Here is a 26,783-nt window from a genome sequence, read left to right as displayed (position 1 = left end):
TGCGGCGGGGAAGATGGCCCTCGACCTCGAGGATGACGGCGGCTGTGCCGAGCCTGAAGTCCTGGTACGACGGCCGCTGGGGGCAGAGGCAGCGGCAGCGCCACGAAACAGGGCCCTCGAGGACGAGGGTTCCGGTGCCGAGCCTGAAGCCCTTCCGGGTCGTCCTCCGGCGGCTGCGGCCGCGGCGGATGCTCCTGGGCCACGGCGCTTGTTGGCAGCCGTCTCCGGAGTGACAGGCTTGGTGGCGAACCTGCCCGTAGATAGGTCCCGGTACTGGCAGCGCGCGCGTGTCGACTGGGCAGGATCCTTCTGCCCTGGCTTAGCCATGAGGAGGAGGCGGGGAAGGCGGAGGCGGCGGCGGCGGAAGCAGGAGACTGGAATGGAACCGAATCGATAGGAAGGGTGGATTCTGGCGGAGTGACCGGAGGTTCGTCTGAGGGTAAGATTAAGCGTACGCAGGAGTTAAGATTAAATAAAACAGCGCTCGGTTTTTGTCGAAAACACCTCAATAGTGCAATGGTAACCATGCTAATTCTTAACCTCAGCCTCCCGGGTTAAAACCACATGGAGGCATAATTTTTAGTATTTCATGATTTTTAATAATTTTTTTGCTATTTGTTTTATTCATTTGGATTGTAATAATGGTTCTTTTTACAAATTGTTATGTCTTCTTGCTTTACCCCACTTTTGTTAAACTTAGTAAAGCATTTGTTGTAATTATGCATGTAGCTATTACAATTTTATCTTGTCACTAAGTTAGAGATGCTCACCCGTTTGGTTGATGTGTACTACAACTTTCTCAAAATCAACTCAAACTTTTTTGGGATGCTCTTGGAGGTGTCCCATGATGTTGTGTGCATCTGTATAATTTTTAGGACAAGTGTACCTATTAATATAATTATTTGTTCATTTACTAAAGAATAAATGGTAAAAAACCCTAATGTAACTAGAAAAATCTAAAAACTTGCAAGGACACTTCATGTTGGTGTATAATCATGTAAAAAAAATTGAAATGATTCTGACAAAGTGGTGATGCACATCCTCACAGAGTCATCCATCGCTCACACTAATCCTTGTCACTAAGTTAGAGATACTCACCCGTTTGGTTGATGTGTACTATAACTTTCTCAAAATCAATTCCAAACTTAGTTCGGATGATCAGACACCATAACAAGGTGTCCAAGCAAAAAAAACAAAAAAAAATTACAAAAAAAGTAAAACAAAAATAGTAAATATCACAAATTTTATGAAAACAAAAATTCCCTTCGGTAGGGTTCCAACCCGGGAGCAATGCACCAAAATCAACATACCTCACCACTGCGCTATGCAAGTGAATTCAATAGTCCTCGGATGCGATTTATTTTAAAGTGCATCTCCCTAGTTGTGGCCAAAAAAAGAGTGCCAAAACATGGGTCGTGGGTTGTCCCGAAAAAAAATCCCGCCACCATAAACCATTTGCCTCCTTTTATTTAGCTATTCCCCCGTCACACACCTCCTCCACTCCTCCCATTCCCCCCATTTCTCCAACCCTAGCCGCCGCCGCCTGGACAGAACCGCCGTCGACGAGCTGCTTCCTCGACCACGATGACCAGGTACCTCATCGCCCAGCTGGAACTCAACCGCTGTCGACGAGCTGTTCCCTCCCCCTTTCCACCTATATTTGAACCCACCAAACCGCCACCGCCGGGGGGACTACGGCCGGCGACGAGCTGCATCGTCGCCGACTACTTCCCTCGCTGCATCCCCCGTCTTTCTCGTCGCCATCCATATTCCTCTCACCCCAAGCACATATCTGTCCCCATCCACATTTCAATCGCCACTATCTAACCCTAACCATCGCAGGATTTGGGCCATCGCCGAGTACTTACCACTGGATCTGCAACGTCGACGACAAGGGTTCATGGCACCAGGTCTGCTTCCCGTTTGATGACCTCGATGGTGGCAACAAGGGGGCAACACACTAAGAAATCTGCACAGGAAGAAGGTAATGCACCTGCAGTGTTCACAATTTTAGTTTTCACTCGTGTTCAATATTACTATGAACAACAACTTGTCTATAAATGTCAGTAGTTCGATTTTCGGTTTCCAACTCTTATTATGTTCGCAACTAAGAAGTTAACATGAGAATCTGAGATCTTGATATTAGAGCTCAATTGGCTCTAACCTAGTGTAGAAATCTGAATTATTTCAGACTTGAACTGAACTTTATTTCATTTATATGCTACATATGCATGGGTGATAACATATATGTACATGACTGACCTGTGTCCGTGGGTTTTTTAAAAGTTGCTAGTGCCCCCAATCTCACTTGAATGTAGTAATTCATTTGCATATGACGTGCAATTTAATAATTTTTATACAAATGTGGAATATCTATGCCCCCAATCTCCCTTGAATGTAGTAATTCATGAACTAGTGTTACAGAACTTATCACCTCTTGTCTATCTTTGCTCCAATCTGTTACCTATCACCTCTTTTCTATTTACTCTACAGCAAGTAGTACTTGCTCTTACCTCTTATCTCTCTTTCATCAAGTATTACCACTTAGTTGTTAATTAACTTGTTCTGATTAACTAATAGACACATTGTGCTTGTTCGTATCTATCTTGCAAGTAATCCAACCTCCAATAACCGATTATGAGAGAAGCCGGGATAGACATGTTGCGGAGAATACTAAGAGGATGCAAGAAATGGGACTGCATACTCTAGCTGCTGATATTAATAATTCTTTACCACAACCTGCTTCAACAAAGGGGAAAAAATCAGCAAACAAGCAAACCAATAGTTCAGATTCGGATTCATCAGAGTATCTCCTTGACGACGATGATCAAGGAGATGATGATGATGATGACACTGAAACTGATGAGGAGCCACTACCCCTGGCAGTTAAGGTGCTTCTTGAACCTTACATGTAGTGCATGGGGAATAATTGCATTGCATTTGAATGTTTTGAATCTGATCTTTAATATATGATCCTGTATTCACATTCCTCTTTTTATTACATACCTCTTTTTAATATATGGTATAGCTTATTATTGCACATGGCTTACTTAATGTTTTTTTTGCATAGTATCCTACAACTGCTAGAGGGAAATCCCTTGCTTCAAAGAGGAAGAGAAATCCCAACATGGCTCCAGGAAGTAGGAGCAAGAGAGTGAGGGCATCTGACGAATCACAGGTGCTACCTTCTGGAGCTGAAACAAGATCAACAAAAAGGGCTCAAACTGTAGAGAGAAATGGGGATCCTGTATAGGATCCTACAGATGCTCGTGATGACATTTCAGACAACTCTACTACACCTGGACTTGCTGATCTGGACAGGACACCGAGACTTGCTGATCATGAAAGGGAACCTGCAGATGAAGACAGTGGAGCTGATGGTCTTGACACTGAAGGCAAGTAATAGTTTTGAGTCATACAAATATGGCATATCCTTACCTGATTTGCATGAATGTAGACCATTTCAGTAAATGTGAATTCTTTTTTGTAGGTCCTGCACAGCGAGCCCCAAGGAGACCCAGGGAAGCAACTAAGGGAAAATAGCTGGACAAGATGACTAAAGCTATGGGAAGGAGATTGCCCATAACTGTTGAGAAAGGAAAAAAAAGGCCACATGAACCAGTTCAAGCAGCCAAGTTTGCATCAGAGGCTGGCCTCGTCATTCGGGAAACCATGCCTGTCCTAACTCATTGGAAAGATTACAAGAAAGACAAGAAATACTACGAGAAGTTTGTGGCAGACCTTTCTGTAAGTGCATTACTGTATCAGTTCAGAAAACTTGTATACTGCTTAACCTGAATTGTCTAACTAACTATGGAATTGTCATATGCATAGGGGCGCTTGGCCATTAACACTAAAGACAAGGCAATAGAGGAAGCTTGCACCGATATGATGCGCAGTGTGATAAAAAACCAGCGTTATCGTCTGAAGAAGAAATACTTCAATGGTGTACCTGCAAATGAGATTAGGACAACTTCTCCAGTTGATTACATGAGTAATGCACAGTGGAGGGACCTAATTGCAAAGTGGTCAGATCCAAAGAACATGGTACGTGGATCTTTTCATATATTATTCTTTGCCAATCAGTTTTGAAAGGATCTTCTCATTTTGACCATATGATCTCATCTGACATGTTCATTATCTTGTAGCAAACATGTGCAACGAACAAGCGGAACCGCAGTGAAGTGAAGTATCATCAGACTACAGGTTCTCGCTGCTATGTGGCAACCTTACATGCATATGTAAGTCAAAAATACCTTGTACTAATACATCCACATTTGCACTGAACAACTTCTCTTGCATTTGATCTGACCACTATGCTCTGATTGTTTATCCATGACACAGAAACAGAAGAGAAACAGAGAAGAACCCAGCTTAGATCTCACTGAAGAATTAGATGTCATGGAGGCCTTCGAGACCTGCCATACCAGCTCCAAAAAAGGCCTGAGTGAACCGGCAAGAGAAGCACTTGTAAGTTCAGTTGGTTCCTATCTTCAATATATTTGCATCAGGTCATATGAGGCAACATGGTTCATTCATTTAATATGCTATGATTGCTACCCTTGCTAATCCAAACATGCTATCAGAGATTCATTTGTTGCTATATCCCTCCATTGTTACCTCTGAAAATCTAGTGGCAACTGCAATCAGTTTATGTCAATGCAGCATTGGTTATTTTTTCCATTATAAACAGCTTCTGTCACATGTTTTCCTAAAATTATTGCAATAAGTAACAACTCTTATCTTGCTGTTGGCCATTACCATTAACATATACCCTTTTTCTGTCCATGATATTTTAGCTAAATATGCAAGCTTTGAGGGCTGAACCTGTTGCTGAAGGTGAGACGCCACCATCCAGTGTGCAGGTCGTGTCCAAGGTGCTCTCCCAGAACAGCTCACACCATTTCCTGAAGAGTGTTGGCATCAAAACACCGACATCCTCCAAGTCATCTTCATCAAAGGAAAGCGAGCTTCGCGAAGAACTGGCAGTTGAAGCGGCGGCTGCTGTTCAAGTTGAACTCGACGAGCTCAAGAAGAAAAATAAAGAAGCTGAGGAAAAGCAGGTGAGGACACAAATGGAGTTGGAGGAGTACAAGAAGCAAACAGAGAAGAACACCAAAGAGTTGGAGGAGAACAATGCTCTTCTGAAGAAGCTCTTGACCTTCCATGCTAACGCTGCTTCTTCGACATGAGGGCTGCTGGTCAGTGCTGCTGTGATTGGCCTGCTCATTTTGGGCACTCAATAACTAAAGTTGCTCCTGGCTGGCAACTTTAGTTTATATGCTATTATGTTTCTGCAAACCAAACTGTAGTGTGATGTGATGCTATGAACTCAGTTCTGTGTTGTCCACTTAGTGGCGAATTCTACTTTTATTAATCTATGGAATTATGTGGTCATTCTAGTATCTTTTGCAAATTCGAATTCAAATATTATCTGCACTTCTGTGACAAAAGTGATGGTAAATCTGTGACAATTGAAAGCGTGTTTTGTGTCGAATTCAAAGCCTAATCTGTGTCGATTTCTAAATGTACTTTGTGACGATTTGAAAGAATGACATCATCTGCCACATCACTCGATACGTCAGCTGCCACGTCATCGATGACGTCAGATGCCACGTCATTGATGACATCATATGCCACGCAATCAAAGATGTTACCAGCCACATCATCGCTGACGTCATCTGCCAGCGTGGCACACGCCGTCAGGACGCTGGCAAACGACCGGTTATGACGATAAAATGGGTCTATCTGTGACGAAATCGATTCGTCACCAAACATAGACGCCGTTAACGACACCGTCAGAGGCGACCGGCAGACGGCGGATTATGACGAAAATGGTGGTTCATCAATGACCAACACCAACCGTCATAGATTGAATTAGTTTCTGTGACGCAGACATTTCGTCACAAAATAGAGGCACATCTGTGACGAAAATGTCACTATCGTCATAGTAAATCAAATGTGACGCATCATCTGTGACGAAGTGATTTTCGTCACAAAATCGTCACAAATGGAACTCTGTGATGATCTAGGCGTCTTCAGTGATGAAAAGTTAACGTCACTGATGATCACATCCCTACTAGTGCGTGCGCTTGCAGGATGTCATCTGCTGCATCTTGTCCATCCGTGGACCAGCTAGAGCCAGCTCGTGCCCATACCCTTAAGAGAAATTCTAATGATGTGGGGTGGGAGTATGGAGTTTTAATTGATCCAAATGATCTGAATGTAATCAAGTACAAGCTGTGCCCAAAGGTTGTGAAGGCAGGAATCTATAGGCTCAAATTGCATATTGCCGGCAAGAAAGGAGAAGTTCGTGCATGCCCCAATGCCACCGAAGAGGACAAAGCAAAGTGCAGGAAAGCTATTGAAGAGTCTGGGAGAGCTAAAAGGGCTAGAAGGGAGAAAGAACAAGAGGTCAGAGATGCTGTTACGATTGATGTTGAGTCAGATGTGGAACCGGAAGAAAATACTGGGCTTGATGAGATTGGAGGCTCAGGATCACGCGTGACGGGTCCTATGGACAACTTCACAAAGCCTATGGACTCTAATTCGTTGGCCAAGGGGAAGAAGCTCCATCACCAAAAAATCAGTGAGCATGTCATGAAAGAAAGACTTCATAGGTTTAAGAGATATGTGGCAAAATGGTTGTACGTTTGCAGTAAGTTTGTTTCAGGATTTAAAGCAAGTATTTGAATTTTGTTGCCTAACTTCAAAGTTTGTAAACCATGAATTACATTAATTTTCAGGAGTACCTTTCAATACAATCAATAATATAGAGTTTGATCAAATGATTGAAGCTGCTGGTCGCTTTAGGCCGGGTGCAAAGAAGCCTTATCAGCATGAGTTGAGAGAGAAGCTGCTGCAAGAGGAAGTTCAAGATACAAAGGAGATGTTGAAGGCACATGAGAAAGAATGGCACAAGAATGGCTGCTCCATTATGACAGATGCCTGGACAGATCAGAAACAAAGAAGCATTATGAATATGTGTGTCAATTGTAGCATTGGTACTAGCTTTCTTGAGTCAAAAGAAGTTTCAGCCGAGTCCCACACTGGAGAACTCATTTTTCAGTATGTGAACATCTGCATTGACAAAGTTGGGGCTGACAATGTAGTTCAAGTAGTCACAAATAATGCTTCAAACAACATGGCAACAAAGGATTTGTTGTCTGTAGAGAGGTCTAAAATATTTTGGACTTCATGTGCAACTCACACAATCAATTTGATGCTTGAAGGAATGGGAAAGATGAAGAAGTTCAAGACCACAATTGATCAAGCAAAGTCATTGACAATCTTCATTTATGCACACCATAGGACCTTGGCATTGATGAGGAAGTTTACAAAGAAAAGAGAGATTGTTCGGCCAGGCGTGACTAGATTTGCATCCAACTTTCTCACCTTGCAGAGTTTGTATGAGAAGAAGGAGCAGCTAGGGAAGATGTCTCAAAGTGATGAGTGGGAGAAGATAAGCCATGTTAAGAGTGCAAAAGGAGTGCAAGCCACAACCACCTTGGTGAGGCCAAATTTTTGGAGTTCTGTTGCACTTTGCTTGAGGGTATTTGAGCCATTGGTGAAGTACTTTGGATGGTTGATGGGGATGTGAAGCCATCAATGGCATTTCTTTATGGAGAAATCCTTAAGGCCAAGGAAGACATCAAGGTGGCTATTGGAAACATTCCTGGGGCAGTAGGGTTGTATAGTTCTATCATGGAAATCATTGATGTTAAGATGAAAAATAGGCTGGACTGTCCTCTTCACAAGGCTGCTTACTTCTTGAACCCCTATTACAGCTACAATGATGACTCCATCTTTGAATCTGAGGAAGCCATGGATGGGTTCTTAACAGCTGTAGAAACATTCTACCATGGTGATTATGATAACCAAACCCAAGTACTGAATGAGGAGGTGCACTGTGACACTTCAGGTGTCTAGCTTTTAGTGTATGAATGATTGTGTGAAATTAGTGTTTTCTTTGTTTGATAGTTTAAAATTTTTATTGCAATATCAGGGGTATTTTTGTAATTATGGAAATTTACTAGTCCTTTTTTTTGCAAAAAGTTTTGACTTAGGGTGTGAATTCAACTTTTTAAAAGGCTTTCTTGCAATTATGCAAGTAATCATGATTTTGGCAGCTTTATTGCATTTTAGTCCAAAACTGTGATGAATTTGCTATCAAAAAGTATTTTTCCTTTATTAAATAGAGTTCATTTGAACTTTTGAAAATATTTCAAAATCCTTTGATCTAGTGAAAATTTGCACAACATGAAAGTTGTAGATCTTAAAAAACTGAACAACTTTCATTTTAGGCACCTTTTCATTTGAGCCTTAGAACAGTGGGAAATTTTTGTTTACAATGAAGTCCCTGAAGTTTTTACAAATTCCAAATAAGTCCCTCCCAGTCTTCTTCCACCTCCCGCATGGCCGGAGCTCTGCTCCACCGCCGCCGCCGCCGCTGTTTCCCTCACCCACCGGCCACCTGCGCCGCCGTTGGAGCACCACCTACCATGCTCCCAACCCCCTGACCCCACCCAGTGCCGCGCATCCCCTTCCTCCTGCCGCCACGCCGCACAGAGCTTCCGCCGCCGAGTATCCCAACTCCAGCGAGCAAGAATCCACGGCGCCGCCCCTGGTGCCGTCTCCCCCAACTCCCAACCACCTCCACACGTCGTGCGCAAGTACCCCGCCGCCACTAGAACCGCCATTGCTGGCCTGGTAGCCCCGACGCCCCTCTGCATGCCACCTCGCCGGCCGCCCGTGGAGAAGCTGGTGTCATCGTCGATTTTGCCTGTGCTCTTACCAAATTCGTTTCCAAGCCTCCCCTCGTGCTTATCCTCCTTTCCTTGGCCTATATAAATCCCCGCTGGGCTCTATCACCGGCGTACACCGCCGCACATCCCTCTCCATCTCCGGCGAGCTCTGCGCCACCGTGGATCCGCCTCTCCAGTCACACTTCAACCTCTCTGACCCTCTAGCGAGCTTCACCCTCACCTCGTAAATCTCATCCATCCCTGCTCACCGCCAATCCCTCACCGGAGCTCCACCGCCGTCGAACACTACCGCTGCCACGCTCTGTCCAACGTCGACGAGCCTCTCCAGCCACCCTCTCTGGCACCCAAGCACACCAAAAAGTGTGCCATGGCCCCTCTCATTCCCTAGACCCCTGGCCCTCGCCGCCGGCGACCCCCTCGCCGGAAATCGGCCGGTCAACCCCCTCCCCTAGCTCTGACCCCGGCCTGGGACTTGATTGCAAGGATTGCAATCTTTCCCGATGCCCTTTTTGCAAAAAAGACCTTTTTCTTTTTATTCTTTTTCATATGAACTTTGCAAAATCCTAGAAAAATGTAGAAAAATCAGAAAAATGTGAAATTAATTTTGTTGTGTTTCTTTTAATTAGATCTATCATCTGGTGTGTTGAGTTTGAAATATTTCCTTGTGTAATTAATTCTAAAAATAGGGTTAGGATATGGCTCCTTTTATTTATATCTTAATTTCCAAAGCTTTATTTTGAGTGAGCCTTTAACCACATGCTCTTTAGAGTATGTTGAGCTCTATAAAATTTTTCTAAAATTGTTAGTGGACTCTAGTTCATACTTTTAAAATTTCTTTTGAGTGTTTTGTTTATTTTCTTTAGGATTTTTTAAAAAAAATCCTTTTTGTTGTTTGTTATATTGAAATCAAAACTTTTTTCCATGTTTTTTTATGAAGTTTATTTGTGTTCACTTTTACTCTATAAATAATTGCCCAGTAAAGTAAAACTTTTAAGTTTAATCTTAAATGTTTACTTTATGGGTTTTCAACTCTTTAGTGAAGGAAAGCTATACTCAAGCACTTCACTAATTTTCAATCATTGCATTGCATATAGAAACAACATCGTTAGCAGACGAAATATACGAGCTCACCCAGGAGCCAGACGGGGATTTCTTTGAAGCTCAAATTAACACTGTTGAAATAACTGAATTCCCGAACCCGGATTTGGAAGAGCCCCAGCATACTGACTCTTTTAACACTGTTACAGGCAAGTCCCGATGCATAATCCTATTATTTCAAATTATGCAATTTATTGTTACTATTTATTTGTGCATTTAAGTTATTGGAGTTGAATGAAAACCTTAGATGCATAATTCTAGGTTCCTATTGTTTGAACACTAGATCTGAGTTCGAATAGATGCTATGCTAATAGGACCGATAAAAGTCGAGTGATTGCCTGTCACTCGCGAGCTTTATAGGAGTTGATTGTTTACTTTCTTGCAATCACTATAAGGACCATGGACGGATTTGGTTACAAACTTCATATTGGAAATCCGTCTGTGTTGATGAACTTGATAAGGTCGTAGTGTGTGGTAGCGATGGTTAAGCGTTTGAAAGTACTAGCCACATGTCGTAAATATGGCACGCGGCAAGCCTAGTAACTGATCGGCCCGGCAAATGGACATACACCCCCACTCTCTCGTAGAGATAGGAAGTTAATTTATGTTGCAACAACCACGGGTGCAGAGAAGGTCGGGTTCTCTGTAGTCAGGGAGAGTGGCCCTGATCCATGAACCGGAATGAGAAGCAAACGGTTGCTTGGGAGTGACTCGTCAGTGCTCCAAGCATGTGTGTTAGGTATACCCTTGCAAGGTTGGAAATTCGATTCAGAATCATCCGTTTCTCGCGGATATTGAGACTGCTTGATCCCTTTGCCACATAGAGTAAGAAGTGGAACATTGATGATACTTAATCTTGTTGTGTGCAAATATCTTCTACCATGTTTGTGTAGATAGGTGCTTACCTAGACTGGTTAATCCAACTAGAATCGGAAAGCTAAAATTTGAAAGTAAGGATCTACTCTTTGTTGCTTTTCAGCAAAAGAAACCCCAGAGCCTTCTCAAGCTTTGCATGTCTAGTTAAAGGGCTATGATATACTCTTAGACGGGTCAGTCTTGCTGAGTATTAGCATGCTCAGTCTTTCTTGTGACCTTGTTTTCAGGAATGACTTGTGAGGAATCAAACACTAGTTTGACTTGGCCTAGTGTTTTACATGCTGGTTGGTCTATGGAATGAGAACCATCCCCGGCCAGCAATGACTCGACTGAATGATGTCATGCTCGGGCTTACCATGACATCCACCCCACGACAGTTGTGTATAGTTGTGTTTTCCTTTCCGCTGCAGAATTTCTCTTATCCTAGTTTCTTTTGAACCTCTTTAAGTTTCTTAAGAATAAAGTTTGTAAAAGCTAGAGCTTCGACTTGCTAGCTTCAAAACTCTGATGTAAGTTACACCCCTTATCTATGTGATGTGAAATATTGTGGAATATTGTATCTCTGACTCGCCTTTGTGCAGGATGTATACTTGTGTTACGATCCGATATCAAGTGGTTTCATCGGGATATTACCCGACAGACCAATGATTATACTGATTGAGGTGCGTTTAAATGTTTATTGCACTCGAACTGGTGTAATTCAAACTGGTTCTGCCACATGCACAAGTTCAAAGACCGTGTTGGTCATTTTGCAAAACAAGTAGCTGCTGTTGGCTGTAAGGACTTTGACATGAATCCTGGTATGCATGTTAAAATTTTTATCAGTTCTGCAAGTTAGTATTTCAGTTATCTAAGTTTCAGTAATTTTTTGTTTCTATTTTTTGCAGCCAAATGGTGGGGAAACTATGGAACACAAGTACCAGTACTACAAAAGATGGCTATCAGAATTCTATCCTTGACTTCAAGTGCATCAGGTTGTGAAAGAAATTGGAGTTGCCATGAAGGGGTAAGCATCCTAAAGGAGAGCTTCAAATTCTCAAATTATGTGTTGTATACACTCCTTTCACAATCTAATTTTTGTTGATTCATACTAAAAGAAGGAACAAGCTCACTTGTGAGAGCTTGAGCAACTTGTGTTTGTTCAATTCAATGCTCTCCATGGACAGAAGAAAGATAAGGCTAAGTAGAACAAAAAGGTGGATCCCCTTCTAGCTACTGAAGCTGTTGACGTAAAAATCAACACACTGGAATCCGAGGGCAAGTGTTCGCCAAGCACGAAAAATGAACCAAGCGTGCCAGTCAATTTGACTAGAAATTGACAAGGGAGAAAACAGAGTCAAATTCGAGAGCGTATCGGCTAGGATTCCGAATATCTCTTAGATGGGCGTATCGGCAAGCTTTGCCGATACTATATATGACAAAAAGATATTAAATGCAGGCGTGTAATAAACAAGCGCGTGGTAGGATCAGCCAATGCACTAAATGACAAAACCGGCTCTGAATAGCCGATCGCGTATGTATGACAAGATCTAAGCTACGAATGTGTAACTCAGATGATGCGAGCTAAAAACAGATCTAAACCGGCTCTTGAGATAACAAAAGTGTTACTGCAAAACCTAAAGCCAAAAAGCATAGGAAAACCTACAAATCTAGCAGCTATCGATAATTGGTGAATAAATCTAGACGAGACAACAGCGATACGCCCGGAAGTCAAAACCTAGATAAACTCGATAACTTTTGAATAGATTTGAACGAAGCCACAGCGATGCGCCCGGTAGCTAAAGCTCAAATATACTCGGTAAAACGAAAACTCACCGACAAATCAAGTTGCTCGAATGTGAGGCGTCCTTGATCAACTTGAAAGAACTCGTCGAAAAAGAAAAGAAAAGGCGAAGTTGCCAAAAAAGTGCAAAGGAATTGTAAAGTTTGTTGTATTGGATGAGTTTTTCCGGTCCCTTACAACTGATATTTATAGCCTAGCGCTATCAAATCCTAGCTGATCACGGCAAACATTACTTGACTTAAAAGAAAAGACTAACTAAAGATAAACTACTTCAAATACTACAACCGAATCATCAAAATTCTCGTAGAGTCCGGATCCTCTTCCCCTTCCTTGACTTCATCGGCAACTCTCCATCGGCCAAGCGCCAGAACGGACAAATCAGCATCTTCGCAGAATATTCTTCTGGCCAATCGGACGGGCTCCATCGGCCGATTTCCAACTCTGTGCATCTTTTGGTTTCTTTCGAATCGGCCACCTTTCCTTCACAGAAATCACCTTCCTTGACATGTGTCAAAAAATGGTGTCAACACATGCCCCCCAGTTTCGGAGTAATAGATCTGTTGCTCTGAAATTAATGTTAACCATTATCACCAACGTTCAAATATATCCTCATTTCCAAATAGACGACATATTGAATTCCCATTTTGCCCTTGAGCAAAGGTTATAAATATCTCCGTCTTCCTCTCTGCTGGCACACATCCTGTAGCACCTCTGCCTTCTCCCTTACTCAAGAACACATCTATTCTGCCGCCGCCATCGTAACCTCCTAGGGTTTCAAAGATCCAAGTCCAAGAACCTCTCTTCCGGCAATGGTGTCCATCTCCGAGGTCCCAGAGGTATGTCTCTTTTCTTCATCCGCACTTTTGCTTCTCATTCCCCTTCTAATTTCTTCAGTCGCGTTTCTTACTTCTGCCTTTTTATTTCAGAACCTTAAGGGCAACATAACCATCCCACCAGAAAACCAACCCAGCATGGTTTGCCTAGGTCCAATGGGTAATCCAGATCCCTCTAGTATCATCAATCTGGAAACTAGCAGAATACCCCTCAAATCATCTAATATGAACCTAGATTGGTCTCAAGCTTTTAGATCTTGGCCGAATGTCACCCCTGGATGGAGGGACTGGTTCCGTAGAATAGCCAATGTTCAGAGAACCAACTGGGAAGAATATGGCATCGGTCAATGCCTGAATTTGTCTTTATCGGAGATGATTAGGAATGAGCCGATGCTCATATCGGCCTCTTACTTTTGGTCTGATGCTCTCAATGCATTCATGTTCAACCATGGGCCAATGGCACCTACTCTGATGGATGTTGTGATGCTCACTAGCCTGAACATCCATGCTCCCGATAGATCTTTCCATTTGCTAGAAAAAGCATCTTTCAAGATTGAAACAAAAAAACATTGGCAGATGGAAAGGATATATCAGCAAGAATATGAAGTCCGGATCAGTATCTGTCAGAGAGCATACTGCCTTTCTCAACATGTGGCTTGAGAAATTCATCTTCTGTGGCAAAGCAGTTGGTCCAACAAGCAATAACCTCAAGCTGGCAGAAACTTTGGCCACTGGCAATCCTGTTCCCCTCGGCAAGCATCTTTTGGGATCGATCTATCATCTGCTTCATCAAGTATCATCCAGACTCAGAAAGAACCAGCCAATGACCAACTTGGGAGGCTTTTGGTGGTTTATTCAACTGTGGTTGCACATGTACATGCACAAAACTATGGTAGTTGAGCTGTCAGAGACTGAGTTCCCATCGGAGAATTTCTCTGAAGAGGAAGAAACCATCACACGCCGATGCACATCATTCGGTGAAGCAGCCATTATGATTGCCAATGATCCCAAGGTCCTTGGCATTACTGATTTCTTCAAGTGTTTCTACAATGGTTTTCCAGAGACGTCCACTATTTGGTTTGCATACTAGGATGAAAAGGTCATATATGAAAACCCCTTCAAATTTCAGCTTGACTCGTGGAAAACTGCTGAAGAAGCTGCTAAGATCATGAAGGAGATAATTTCTCCAAGAATTCTGCCAATCAACTTCACAGCTGGTAAAGATGTTCCCAGTTATGAATTCTACAATCCATCAGTGGTAGCCAGCCAATTGGTATTTGGCCAAGTGCCCCCCTCTCTCTTCTTTGTCGGCAAAGTTCAATTCAGAGGAACTCTCAACAGCGCCCTCTGTTATAGTCGGCTAAAAGACCTGGAGCCTGATGTAGATATGACACTTCTAATCGATTGGCAGATTGCACATTTTGCCACTACCCCTTTCATCCAATGGTGGTCTGAATGGCAAGAGTATATCTTCTACAAATCAGCCAATCTATATTGCATGGCTCTGGACAACAATTACCAATCAGGCAAGAACGAGGTACAAAATCAGACCTATTTCCTTTACCGCATCATAATGTCGTTCATTCATCTCTAATAATTACTTGACCAGGGTGATGGCACTTGACCAGAGTAAGCAGAAGCGGTCAGCCGATCAACTACGCCTTGCCAGCCGATAAACCAAATATCGGCTATGGTGCTCCAACTCTGACAGATGTGGCCACTGGGGCAAAACGCAAGGTATCTTATACCAAAGTAACAACTCGTAAGAAAAAGAAATCCCCAAGCCAATCTTCTGCAGTAGCAGCACTTCAAACAGATGCCTTAATCGACCTCCCCTCTCCTTCTTCAGAAGGTAAGATCTTGAATCCTGGTAACTTTATTTGATTTGAATGCTGATCATACGTTTGTTTCATGATTAAGATACTTCTGAACATCAATCTGGAGGGGAAGAAGATTCTCAACGCACACCTCCTCTTCCATCACCCACTATTCAGGTATGATTCTGCTTACTCAGCAAGTATTTAAATTTTTCCATGATCCTGAATCTGGTATTATCTTCTTTTGATTTCGTCAGGTACATCATTCACCCCCAACGCCCAGGAAACTCAGGACAAGTTCTCCGCAAACACATGTATGATTTTAGATCTTGTTCACAAATATACTCTGCACACTTCTAACAATCATCCTTCAGCTTGCCGACCATGCATTGTCTGAATTATCTGGCCAGCCAAATATTGCAATCCCGAGCTCTTCATCACAGCCCCTCGTCCCTGCTGGCTCCAACATAGAGGAAATACACCTGAAGCAAGTAAGTCTTCCTTCCTCTGTTTTGGCCGATTCCATCACTCTTTTGTTTCTATCGGCCATCCTAATTTCATCTTTGTTTCAGGCACAAGAATCCCCAGACATTAGTCAATTCTCCTTTCAAATCGGAGCCACCTCTCAGGAAGAAGGAGAAGAAGCGACATCGGCCGATTCAATTGTATTATCAGACGAAATCAAGGCCAAACTCCAAGAATCTCTCCAATTTCTAAATCAAGACATCGGTCAATTGATCAAGAATGCACAACCGATCCGCGTCATCTTGGAAGAACTGGAGGGCAAACTTCCAGAATCAATCGAAGAAGCACTAACCCCTGCAGCCTTCATCGAAAGCCATCGTGCAGAATTTAATATGGCTCAGAAACAACTTGCCGATCATCTTCAGCAAGAAGAAATCATCAAACAGAGGGACGACTTCAAAGCTTTGGCAGAATCGGCCATCGGCGAGATCAAATCTCTGAATGACACTCAGGCCAGTATTCTGAGAAACAAGGCTGCCCTAGAAGTTGAACGCAATTGTCTTCTGTGAGAACTCAGTAAAGTAAATCAAGCAATAGACACTGCAGACCACGATCTCTCCCAGATCCCACCGGCCATCGCCAAACTCAAAGAAGATAAGTAGAAATACGCTCGTCAAGCATATCAACTTCACAAGAGTCTGCGGCCGATTTCTAGCTCAATGGTAGACAATAATCAAGTGATTGAAAACATTGATCAAATTCACCTGCGCGCGATAAAAGTGATCTAGGAAACTCTAGGATTACTGTAAGAACATCCCATGTATTATAATCTTAAGAACCGGCGGGCGACTCAATCTCAATCCAGAAACTTGTCTTTATAATTTATTGCTCTAAGGGCGACTCATATCGTGTCGGCCATGTTACAACCGATGCATCAAACTTGCAAATTGGCTTTTACATATTTTTTGCACTAAAGGCAATACTTGCTAATATTGGCTATGACTTACAAAATCCGGCCGATACTACAATCGGCCATATCCTTCATTGATCAAGACTCATCCGAAGAATCTCTTGACTTTGCCGACGTGACTTCATAATCAGCCATCCGAAAGAAATCCTTCTCCCATGCTTGACCAGAAAGATAGTTCATCCGATCATAACTCACTATATGGGTTTCAGCCGATGCCACACTGAATGACGAATCGGCCGATACTTTTTCAACAGCATCGTCAACCCACTGAATCAAACATTGATGCATAGTAGATGGAATGCAACAATTGGCATGAATCCAGTCCCGACCCAACAGCAAACTGTATGAACCCTTGCCATTAATAATGAAGAAAGTAGTAGGAAGGGTCTTACTGCCAATTGTGAGATCGACGCATAATGCCCCCAAAGCAGGAGACACGACTCCTTCGAAATCCTTGAGCATCATATCAGTCTTTGTCAGATCATCTTGATTCTTCCCAAGATTGCGTAGCATAACATAGGGCATTATATTCACAGCTGCACCTCCATCAACCAACATCTTCGTAATAGGCTTGCCATCAACGAATCCTTTCAGGAACAGTGCCTTAAAATGCTTCCTCTTATCATCTTCTAGCATTTCAAACGTTGCTCTAAATTCAACTATGCCATGGCTTCCTCTAATTCTGGTTCACGACTTTCACCGCTTGGTGCCATAAACTCTTTCGGCATTATGAAAACCATATTAATTGGTGCAGCCGATGACCCAGAATCTTGATCACTATCGGCGCTGGGCTTAGCACGCCAAACCTGTGATTTGACTTCTTTCTTGAGCAGAATCTGTTCTTGCTCTTCTTCAATGATCTCCAGTTGGTGTAGCCTCTGAACATGTCGCTTCTGAGACCTGGTCAAACCTCCTGGACACCACTGAGATTGATCCGTATGATCAGGCTCACGTTCTGGATCTCTTCGCATCGGCTAATCATCTTGCACTCTTTCATTGGCCATTTGTTCTAGCCGATCATGTGCAGGCATTCTTCTTCCAGCAGGATCACATAGCATGGTCCTGCCCCCCAGTCGATCATGCACCAATACCCTTTTTCCTAGCCGATCATGCACAGGAGTGCGCTCACGTCGATCGGGTACATGACGTGGTCTTTCATATGATCGGCTGCCTTGATCATTGCATTCGGGACAATCATATACTGATGGCAATGTCAACCCTTCTTCCAAGCAGTAGACAAAGAAAGGACACCTCCAATGATCTTGCTCGCGTCGTTCCTCTTCTTCTCTACGCTGCCGCCTTTCACGATCACGCTAAAACTTGTTCAACAGCATTTGAGATGTGACACGCCTACATGGCGCCGATGAACGCCCAGTATCCTTCATCGGACCTTTTCCTTTGACCTCATCGGCCGCTATCTGTGCTTTGGGGTCAACAGCCCCAGATCTCTTGGCCGAAGATGACATCAGAATTTTGGCTTGAGGAGAACCTTCATCTCTGGCCACATCAACCATGTTTGTGGCGAAGGGATGCCCATCAATCTTTTTGGGAGTTTCAAATTTCAACCTCCCTTGCTCGAAAGCCATCTGGATCTGGTGTCGGAAGACTTTGCACTCATTGGTGTCATGCGACGTGGCATTATGCCACTTACAATACTTCATGTTCTTGAGCTCATCCTCTGATGGGATCTTATGATATGGCTTCAACTTGATCAACCCTTCCGACAATAGCAAGTCAAAGATCTTGTCGGCTTTGGTAACATCAAACCCATATGACTCAGGCTCTTTCTTCCCAAACGGACACATCACCGGCTTCTTGTTGTTTTGTATCCACTCAGCCGATGTGACCGTCTCTTGTTCCTCTTCAGAATCATCATTAGTAGAATACTCCACGTAATTTATCTTCTTCTGAAAAGGCTTCTTGGACTCGTAGGATCGAGTCTCTCCTGACATCCTGGCTGCAATCTGGCTAATGCTCTCAAATTTTTGAGACGCATACTTATCTTTAATGTGCGGCAAGAGCCCATTGAACGCCACTTCTACCAACTGCTGATCAGACAACACCAGAATGTAGCATCGGTTCTTGACATCTCTGAACCTTTGAATGAAAGCAGCGACCGATTCATCGTTCCTTAGCCTTAAGCCAGTCAAATCGGTCAACTTTAACTCAATAATCCCAGAGTAAAAGAACTGATGAAACTGTCTCTCCAGATCAGCCCAATATAATATGGAATTTGCTGGCAAAGTGGTGAACCAAGCAAAGGCCGATCTAGACAAAGACAAAGAGAACAAATGGACTCTGAGTGCATCATGGTTGCCCGCTTCTCCCAACTATAGAAGGAACCTGTTAACTTGTTCCATCGTAAAGACTGCTCCCTGCCCCGAGAACTTTGTAAAGTCAGGCATCTTGTACTTGTGTGGGAGAGGAATCTGATTGTAAGCTAGAGGATAGGGAGTCTTGTACATAATAGATTGTTGCTTTGGCCTCAAACCAAACTGCTCCCTCATCACTTCAGCTATCTTCGTGCTCCAATCAACTTGGGGTTCAACTATTGGCATCTGCTGAGGAGAAGCCGTGCTCGCTGCATTGGTTATCATCGCAAGTTGTTGAGCTATATGGTTCATCGGCTGTTCAGCCGATTGCATCTGATGTGTCTGCTGAGCTATCCGATTGGGCGTCTGCTGAGTCATCGTCAGCTATGGAGCTAATGGACTAGCCAACTGTTGCCCAGTAGCATCCATGTATGGTACACTGACACACTGTATCTGTCCAGTTGCTTGATTATAGAATACCTAGTTAACTTCCTTCTGATGTGGAGATTGCGACAACAACACTTCTGAAGGAGACTGGGGTTGGAGCAAGATAGCAAGATGCTGCTGTGGGGTCATCGGCGGTGGCACCGATGCATTAGCTTGTGCCATCTGTTGTGGAATCCATGCGCCTTGTGCATTCAGCTGCGTTGCCGATGCATCCTGCTGTGCACCCATCGGCTGAACGGCCGATGGATCAGGCTGAGAGGCTATCGGCTGAGAAGCCGATGCATTAAACTGCATTTTGGGTGGCGTAGAAAAGAAATCCGGATGCATGCCATACCCAGTAGCAGGATTCCATCCTTTAGGAAATACGGATGCAGATCCATCTTGCACAGATGTAGTAACAGTCGAATAGATAGGATCTGCTGCAGCCGTTGATGCTGTAGTAGTAATCTGGGATGGAGTTTGACTGTTGCTTGTTCCTGCCTGGCTATTTTGAGCCGACAGGGTTGCTGCCATAGATATTTCCAAGGGAACATACTGCATCTGATCTAGCTGTATATAGCAAGGACCCATGCACCCTGGAAACGTGCCTTCAGCAAAAAGTCTTAACCACCGCATTGTGCCCTGTGTTGCCCATAACTGTTGCACTCTTGATGAAGGCTTGTGCCACAGCTTGGCAAACTGCATCCATCATCTTGCTTTCATGTTGAGCCTCTGTCAACGGCTGGAAAGATGGAAGATTAAACTTCTTGATCACCTTACCAGATCTGTTGACGCTGTACGACTTGAGGCATTCATGTTTGAATCTCTCCACCAGCTCTTCATATTCCTTCTTTTATTCTTCTTTGAGCTTGTCTTCAGGAATAGGAATCTGGTTTTCTTCACTAACTGCAGATTTATCTGAGATATCCACCATGTTGAAGCTTTCGGTCCCACCAGGCGTGCCAAAAGATGTGTTGACGCAAAAATCAACCCACTGGAATCCGAGGGCAAGTGTTCGCCAAGCACGGAAAGTGAACCAAGCGTGCCAGTCAATTTGACCTGAAATTGACAAGGGACAAAACAGAGTCAAATTCGAGAGCGTATCGGCTGGGATTCCAAATATCTCTCAGATGGGCGTATCGGCAAGTTTTGCCGATACTATAGATGACAAAAAGATATTAAATGCAGGCGTGTAATAAACAAGTGCGTCGGCAGGATCAGCCGATGCACTAAACGACAAAACCGGCTCTGAATAGCCGATCGTGTATGTATGACAAGATCTAAGCTAGGAATGTATAACTCAGATGATGCGAGCTAAAAACAGATCTAAACCGGCTCTTGAGATAACAAAACTGTTACTGCAAAACCTAAAGCCGATCTGATATGTTTTTAGATGTGATAATGGCCAAAAAGCGTAGGAAAACCTACAAATCTAGCCGATATCGATAATTGGTGAATAAATCTAGACGAGATGACAGCGATACGCCCGGAAGTCAAAGCCTAGATAAACTCGATAACTTTTGAATAGATTTGAACGAAGCCACAGCGATGCGCCCGGTAGCAAAAGCTCAAATATACTTGGTAAAACGAAAACTCGCCAATAAATCAAGTCACTCGAATGTGAGGCATCCTTGATTAACTTGAATAAACTCGTCGAAAAAAAAGAAAAGGCAAAGTCGCCAAAAAAGTGCAAAGGAATTGTAAAGTTTGTTGTATTGGATGTGTATCAAGTTTTCCCGGTCCCTTACAACTGATATTTATAGCCTAGCGCTATCAAATCCTAGCCGATCACGGCAGATATTACTTGACTTAAAAGAAAAGACTAACTAAAGATAAACTACTTCAAATACTACAACCGAATCATCAAAATTCTCGTAGAGTCCGGATCCTCTTCCCCTTCCTTGACTTCATCGGCAACTCTCCATCGGCCAAGCGCCAGAACGGACAAATCAGCATCTTCGCAGAATATTCTTCTAGCCCATCGGACGGGCTCCATCGGCCGATTTCCAACTCTGTGCATCTTTTGGTTTCTTTCGAATCGGCCACTTTTCCTTCACAGAAATCACCTTCCTTGACATGTGTCAAAAAACGGTGTCAACAGAAGCAACATGTGCTCAAGGATGGATTGTGGAAGGTGGAGAAGAGGATGAAATCAGTGATGTTGATCCTGTTACGGGGCTGACATGGTAGCTAATTGCTGAAACTTGTGGTGCTGAGGAAGTCACTAGACTTCGGAGAAGTGCAAGACTGAATCAGCCAAGAGAGATTGAAGAAGACATGTACTCTGAACCTGAGGATGATCCTATTGACGATGAAGAATTTGAATTTGAATCTGACCAAGAAGATGTGGTCACAGCCGGCTATGAGGCAGAGGAGGGGGCTGGGACTAGTGATGATTGAGCTGCTCCAAGTCATATGATATGATCAGAGCCTTGTTTTTTTATTATGTGTGTGAACTATTTGTGTAATGCTCTCCTATTTGTGCCTTGTGATAACTATGTTGTGTGTTGGTTGTTTGTGAACCATTTGTGATTTGCCTAATGTTTGCCACTTCTTCTAATTCTGAACTGATTTGTGAAGTTTCATATTACTGCATGTAACTTTAGTTTGCAAACAACCAAATACTTATAGCTTTGTCTAATAGTATTTATTTTCTCCTATATGTGCATAGATTATATGGAGTCAAAGGAGTGGACATGGAGTTATGCAAGTTCAGAAACTCAAATTATGCAAGATATGTGCAGTTCTGTGACTCATGGAATTATGCAAGGTATCTTACATGTAAAATTGACATCTATATATATACAAAACTGTTGAAACCTTGCTACAGTAACAAAACCGTTTAATCCATTTAGATGCCGTCTAAATGGCGTCTACACACTCTAAACGCTAAATGGAGGGTCACCGCCCATGTACCGTTTAGCGTTTAGGAAAACATGGGTAGTATCCATGGTTTTCTGATGATTGCAGAAATATTAGGATCGCTATGAGTACAGATGGTGTCAGTCCGTTCAGTTACCAGAGTTCCACACATAGCACCTGGCCTGTTGTACTGTCAATTTGCAACCTTCCACCATGGCTTTGCAAGAAACGAAAATATATGATGTTGACGATCTTAATATCCGGACCAAAATAATCTAGTCCAGATATTTAATTAAAAAATAGGAATTACGGCACAACGACACTACTAAACAATAGCTTAGCCTATTAGAAGACTAACGCAACAAGAACGGGTTGAAATGGATCTAAAACGCGAAAACTATGGAAGAAACAAGGCTGCCAGGACCTATACGTGATTAACCAACATCTGAAGGGCTAGCAGAGATGATTTGCAAGATACAAAAAACAGTGCTCACGAAGCAGCCAAAAGCTAGGGTTAGATTTGTAGAAGATCAAGGGTGGGGCTGGACTGAAAAGACCTAATAAATCAGGGGGTTTTCAGCAGATTGCGCAAGACATAAAGAAATCTGTGCAAAATATAGATTCTTCTAGGGACTAAATCTGAAGAAACCATGGGCTAGAACATAAATAAACATTAGATGTGAGGGCTAGATTGAAAACAAAGAGGTCCTGGAGGGCGGGTTTAAATTTGGAAAAAGCTCAGGGGCTAAAATAGAAAAAAGAGGACCTCAATCTAATTACTTTTGAACTACTCAGGACGGCGATTTGATTTTGATAAAGCCCAGGGGTCTTTTTGAAAAATGTGCTAGGTTGGTTTGTTTGACTCGGTCTAGATCGGATATGAGCCATCCGATCTAGATCGGGTGGCTAAGGGCAGTTGGGGCGGCTCGGGCTGGCGGCTCGGTTCGGGTGGGTCGGTGGCGAGAGGCGGCGGCGAGCTCACCGGAGTTCACCGAAATTGGTGTTCCGGGGCTCAGTTCGAGCTGGGGTTTGGTCCAAGAGAGAGAGCACGCGACGAGAATGCATCTAGGGCATTGGGAAGGTGAGTTGGAGCGGCGGAGGGGGTGCTCTGTGGTGAGTGGCGGAGAGGGAACTCCGGCAAAGGAATTCCGGGCACGGGGAAGCGAAAGAGAGAGGGAAAAGTGGGTGGTGAGGGTCAGTACCCTCATGCGGTGCTCCCGCGGTGGCTTGCTGGCGATGAGAAGTGGCGGAGAGGGAGATCGACGACGCGGCTGAGCAAGACGGTGGAGGCGGCGCGAGCGAGAGGGAGAGCGAGGCACGGAGCGAGGAAGAGAGAGTGAGGCAGGGAGGAGGGCGGGCTCGGGTGCGCCTTTGATAGGGTGGGAGAGGGAGAGGAGTGGCCGGCGAGGGAGAGGGCATGGCGGAACTCGGCGGCCATCAATGGCATTCAACCGGGGTGCCATGATGGGGAAGAAACAGAAGGAGGAGGCAAGGGGAGGTTTGCGCCGGCACTTCGACTGCATGGAAGGCGAGCCATGGTGGGGGAGAAGGAAGGCGGGCGGGCGCGGGGAGGAGAGGGGCCGCGGCATGGCCGGGCTCAGTTCGGTGGGGACGAAGGCCGGCAGGAGGTAGGTGACGGCCTAAACGGTGGGGCCCGGCTGGCAGAGTGAGAAGGGAAGGTGAGGGAGGCAGGGCAGGCCGGGGTTCGGGCCACGCAGGAGAAAAAAAAAGAAAGGGGAGGAAGGGAGCTGGGCTGGGCTAGGAAGAGAGAGATGGATTGCCGGGAAGGAGAAAAAAGAAAGAAAGAGTTGGGCTGGACCAAAGAGATAGAGAAGAGAGAAAAAAAGAAAAGGTTTTGGGGGTGAGTTTTGGTATTTTTGTTTGCAAATTTAAGCACGTACACAAGCAATTAAAAAAAACCAATGCAACATACATAGAACTATTTTATTCAATTCAGAAAGACAATCATTTGTTTTTCCTATACTAAATTTCTTGTCAAGAAATAAATATTGGGAATATTTTAAAATTATGAGAAAATCATTTTTAATTATTTTTTCTTATGACATACTAAAATCCAAAAATTTCAGAGTGTGACAAAACCAGCGGTGATGATGACACCTACTGGGCCGCAGGGACCATGGAAAGGCAGATGTAATACCAGTTCCTGGTGTTGCACAGAGAGGAGTGGATGGCCAGCAACAAGAAAAAAAATAAAGAATCTCCCGAAAGACGCCTATGCCACACCCACCCGCAGTAGCAAGCAGAACGCAGCAGCAAATGATGAAGACTCACCGGAAAGGGCAGCTAAACTGAAGGCAAAGAAGAACCTGGAGACTACACAAAACATAGGTACTGATTTATTGTCGTCTACGTCAATTGATGATTCCACTTTTTTTTCTAATATCAATAATGTGGGAGTTTCTTTTGGGCTAGATATAAATTTTAATACCTTTCTTAGTGATCTGAAATCAATTGAAATGAGTAGATTGTGGGAGACAGAAAAGGGTGAACACTATGAATCTAGAAAAGCTAAAACGACTTATATTTTAGAACGGAGGGAGTAGCTGATAGTGGTGAAGATAAGTCAGAATTTGAAGAAGAGCTTAATTCTCTAGATTTAAATCTGTTGTGTGGGGATTTAGTTGAGGGAGTGAGTGAGGGTGACTGTCAGCCATTCAATGCTCTACAAGCCTCGCCCGTAAGATCAATTCGAGCTCTCGCAAGAAGAAGAAAAATAGAATAATTAAAAGATAGTGATATGGCTCCGCGCGGGATACTAGAGTATCCCTTGTTAATGCAGACATGGTGTCTGGGTTAATTAAGTGTTGCTAGATGTTTCCCTTTCCCACAGTTTGTAAAGGTAACCGGCAGGTGGTGACAGCCCTGTTTCATGCCTTCGTAATCCTCCACGTTCGGTTAGGGGGGTAGGAGGTCCATAAAGAGCCGTATGGTTTGATCAGATTTATTCTGCCAGTCAGTAGCGGTCTCCCGATAATACTAGGTTAACTAGAACTAGTTTAATCATGGGATAGTATAGATAGTAATGTAAACTGTATAATTAACTTAAATACATGAAACCCGAGCTGCTAACTTCTTCCTTTCTCCCTGCCTTTATCTTGTTTTGAGCTGAGTATAAACTTGTGTGTCACACTACCTCTTTATACCATTTATCTTACCCCTGTTTATGCAATAGAATATCCAATCAAGATTAATTCATTAACTTGCCTACACACTTTAATTGCCGCCTTCTTGCAGAAATATAAATGATACCCCGGAATACTCCCGGATAAAATGCTACAACGGTATTCCGTGCGCTTGCGGATTTATTCGTGGTTTACAAAATACCTGCACCACCACTTGGCATCTCCGGGCGTTGCCGTCCAGGAGCATCCAACCTAGCGGTGACGCTGGTAGATGCCAACAGCTATACACTGCTCGAACCTGTCTAAACCTTGTGTTGCTTGCACCATCGTGTTCCTGATCTCGGCGACTCCCTGCCTACAATCTACCACCTTAGGGTACCCCTAGGTGGGCTTGCCGGTAAAACACCAACAATGCTTGTCGAAGTTTTAAAATATGTACCAAGGTGGCCACTAATAGAATAGCTAAAGTAGCTCAGAGGATAATTAGACCATCACAAATGGCGTTCCTTCCAGGACGAACCATACTGGAGGGGGCAATTATTTTATATGAAACTATACATGAACTACATAAAAAAGCAAGATGGCATTATTTTTAAAATTTATTTTGAGAAAGCTTATGACAAAGTAAAATGGGATTTCTTACTACAAACCTTACGGATGAAAGGTTTCTCTAAAACTTGGTGCAAATTGGTACATGCTTTCACCCAAGGGGGTAATGTAGGGATAAAGGTGAATGAGCAAATGGGTTCATATTTTCAAACCAAAAAGGGTTGAGACATGGTGATCCCCTATCGCCAATACTATTTAATATAGTGGCCGACATGTTTGCTATCGCCATCTCTAGGGCTAAGGATGCTGGGCAGGTGAAGGGAGTAGTTCCACATCTAGTAGAGGATGTCTATTCTGCAATATGCAGATGGCATTGTGATCTTTATGGACCACGATGTTGAAAAAGCAAAGAATATGCAACTGTTGTTATGTGTCTTTGAACAACTACCGGGTCTAAAAATAAATTTCCATGAGAGTGAAATCTTCTGCTTTGGACAAGCACAACAATTTGAAGCGGAATATTCTAGATTATTTGGTTGCACGCTAGGAACTTATCCATTTCGATACCTTGGCATCCCAATGTATTTCAGGAAATTGAGTAACAAGGATTGGAAATTTATTGAGGAAAGATTTGAAAAGCAACTTATTGGGTGGAAAGGCAAGTTATTATCAGTAGGCGGTAGACTGGTGTTGATCAATTCAGTCCTATCTGACTTACCGATGTTCATGATGTCGTTCTTTGAGGTTCCAAAGGGAGTTCCTAAGAAACCGGAGTCCTATAGATCAAGATTTTTTTTGGCAATACAATCAACATAAGAAGAAATACAGACTAGTTAAATGGAAGATTTTGTGCCAACCAAAGGAACAAGGTGGTTTGGGCATAC

The 26,783-nt window shown here is 43.5% G+C and overlaps 2 protein-coding genes and 1 long non-coding RNA gene across 3 annotated transcripts; 2 read left to right on the top strand and 1 right to left on the bottom strand.

Annotated features, from left to right (window-relative positions):
• Positions 1-4,137: 4,137 nt before the first annotated feature.
• On the bottom strand, positions 4,138-4,977 carry LOC120710573. The gene is made up of 2 exons (XR_005689936.1): positions 4,828-4,977; positions 4,138-4,443 (listed from the first exon to the last, which is right to left on the bottom strand). It is a non-coding gene; the product is annotated as an uncharacterized LOC120710573 (long non-coding RNA).
• Positions 4,305-5,230, top strand: LOC120710572. The gene is made up of 2 exons (XM_039996220.1): positions 4,305-4,470; positions 4,800-5,230. The coding sequence occupies exons 1-2, from the start codon at positions 4,336-4,338 to the stop codon at positions 5,190-5,192; spliced, it is 528 nt and encodes a 175-aa protein (XP_039852154.1). The 5' UTR covers positions 4,305-4,335; the 3' UTR covers positions 5,193-5,230.
• Positions 5,231-6,099: 869 nt separating this feature from the next.
• Positions 6,100-7,600, top strand: LOC120709761. Its single transcript, XM_039995416.1, has 2 exons — positions 6,100-6,658; positions 6,747-7,600. Exons 1-2 carry the CDS (start codon positions 6,100-6,102, stop codon positions 7,598-7,600), a joined length of 1,413 nt encoding a protein of 470 aa, XP_039851350.1.
• Positions 7,601-26,783: the final 19,183 nt, after the last annotated feature.

The sequence above is a fragment of the Panicum virgatum genome, chromosome 5K (genome assembly GCF_016808335.1).
Source record: "Panicum virgatum strain AP13 chromosome 5K, P.virgatum_v5, whole genome shotgun sequence".
Lineage (NCBI taxonomy): Eukaryota > Viridiplantae > Streptophyta > Magnoliopsida > Poales > Poaceae > Panicum > Panicum virgatum.
Note: the sequence above shows the minus strand (reverse complement) of the source record. Positions and strands in the feature narration are given on the sequence as shown.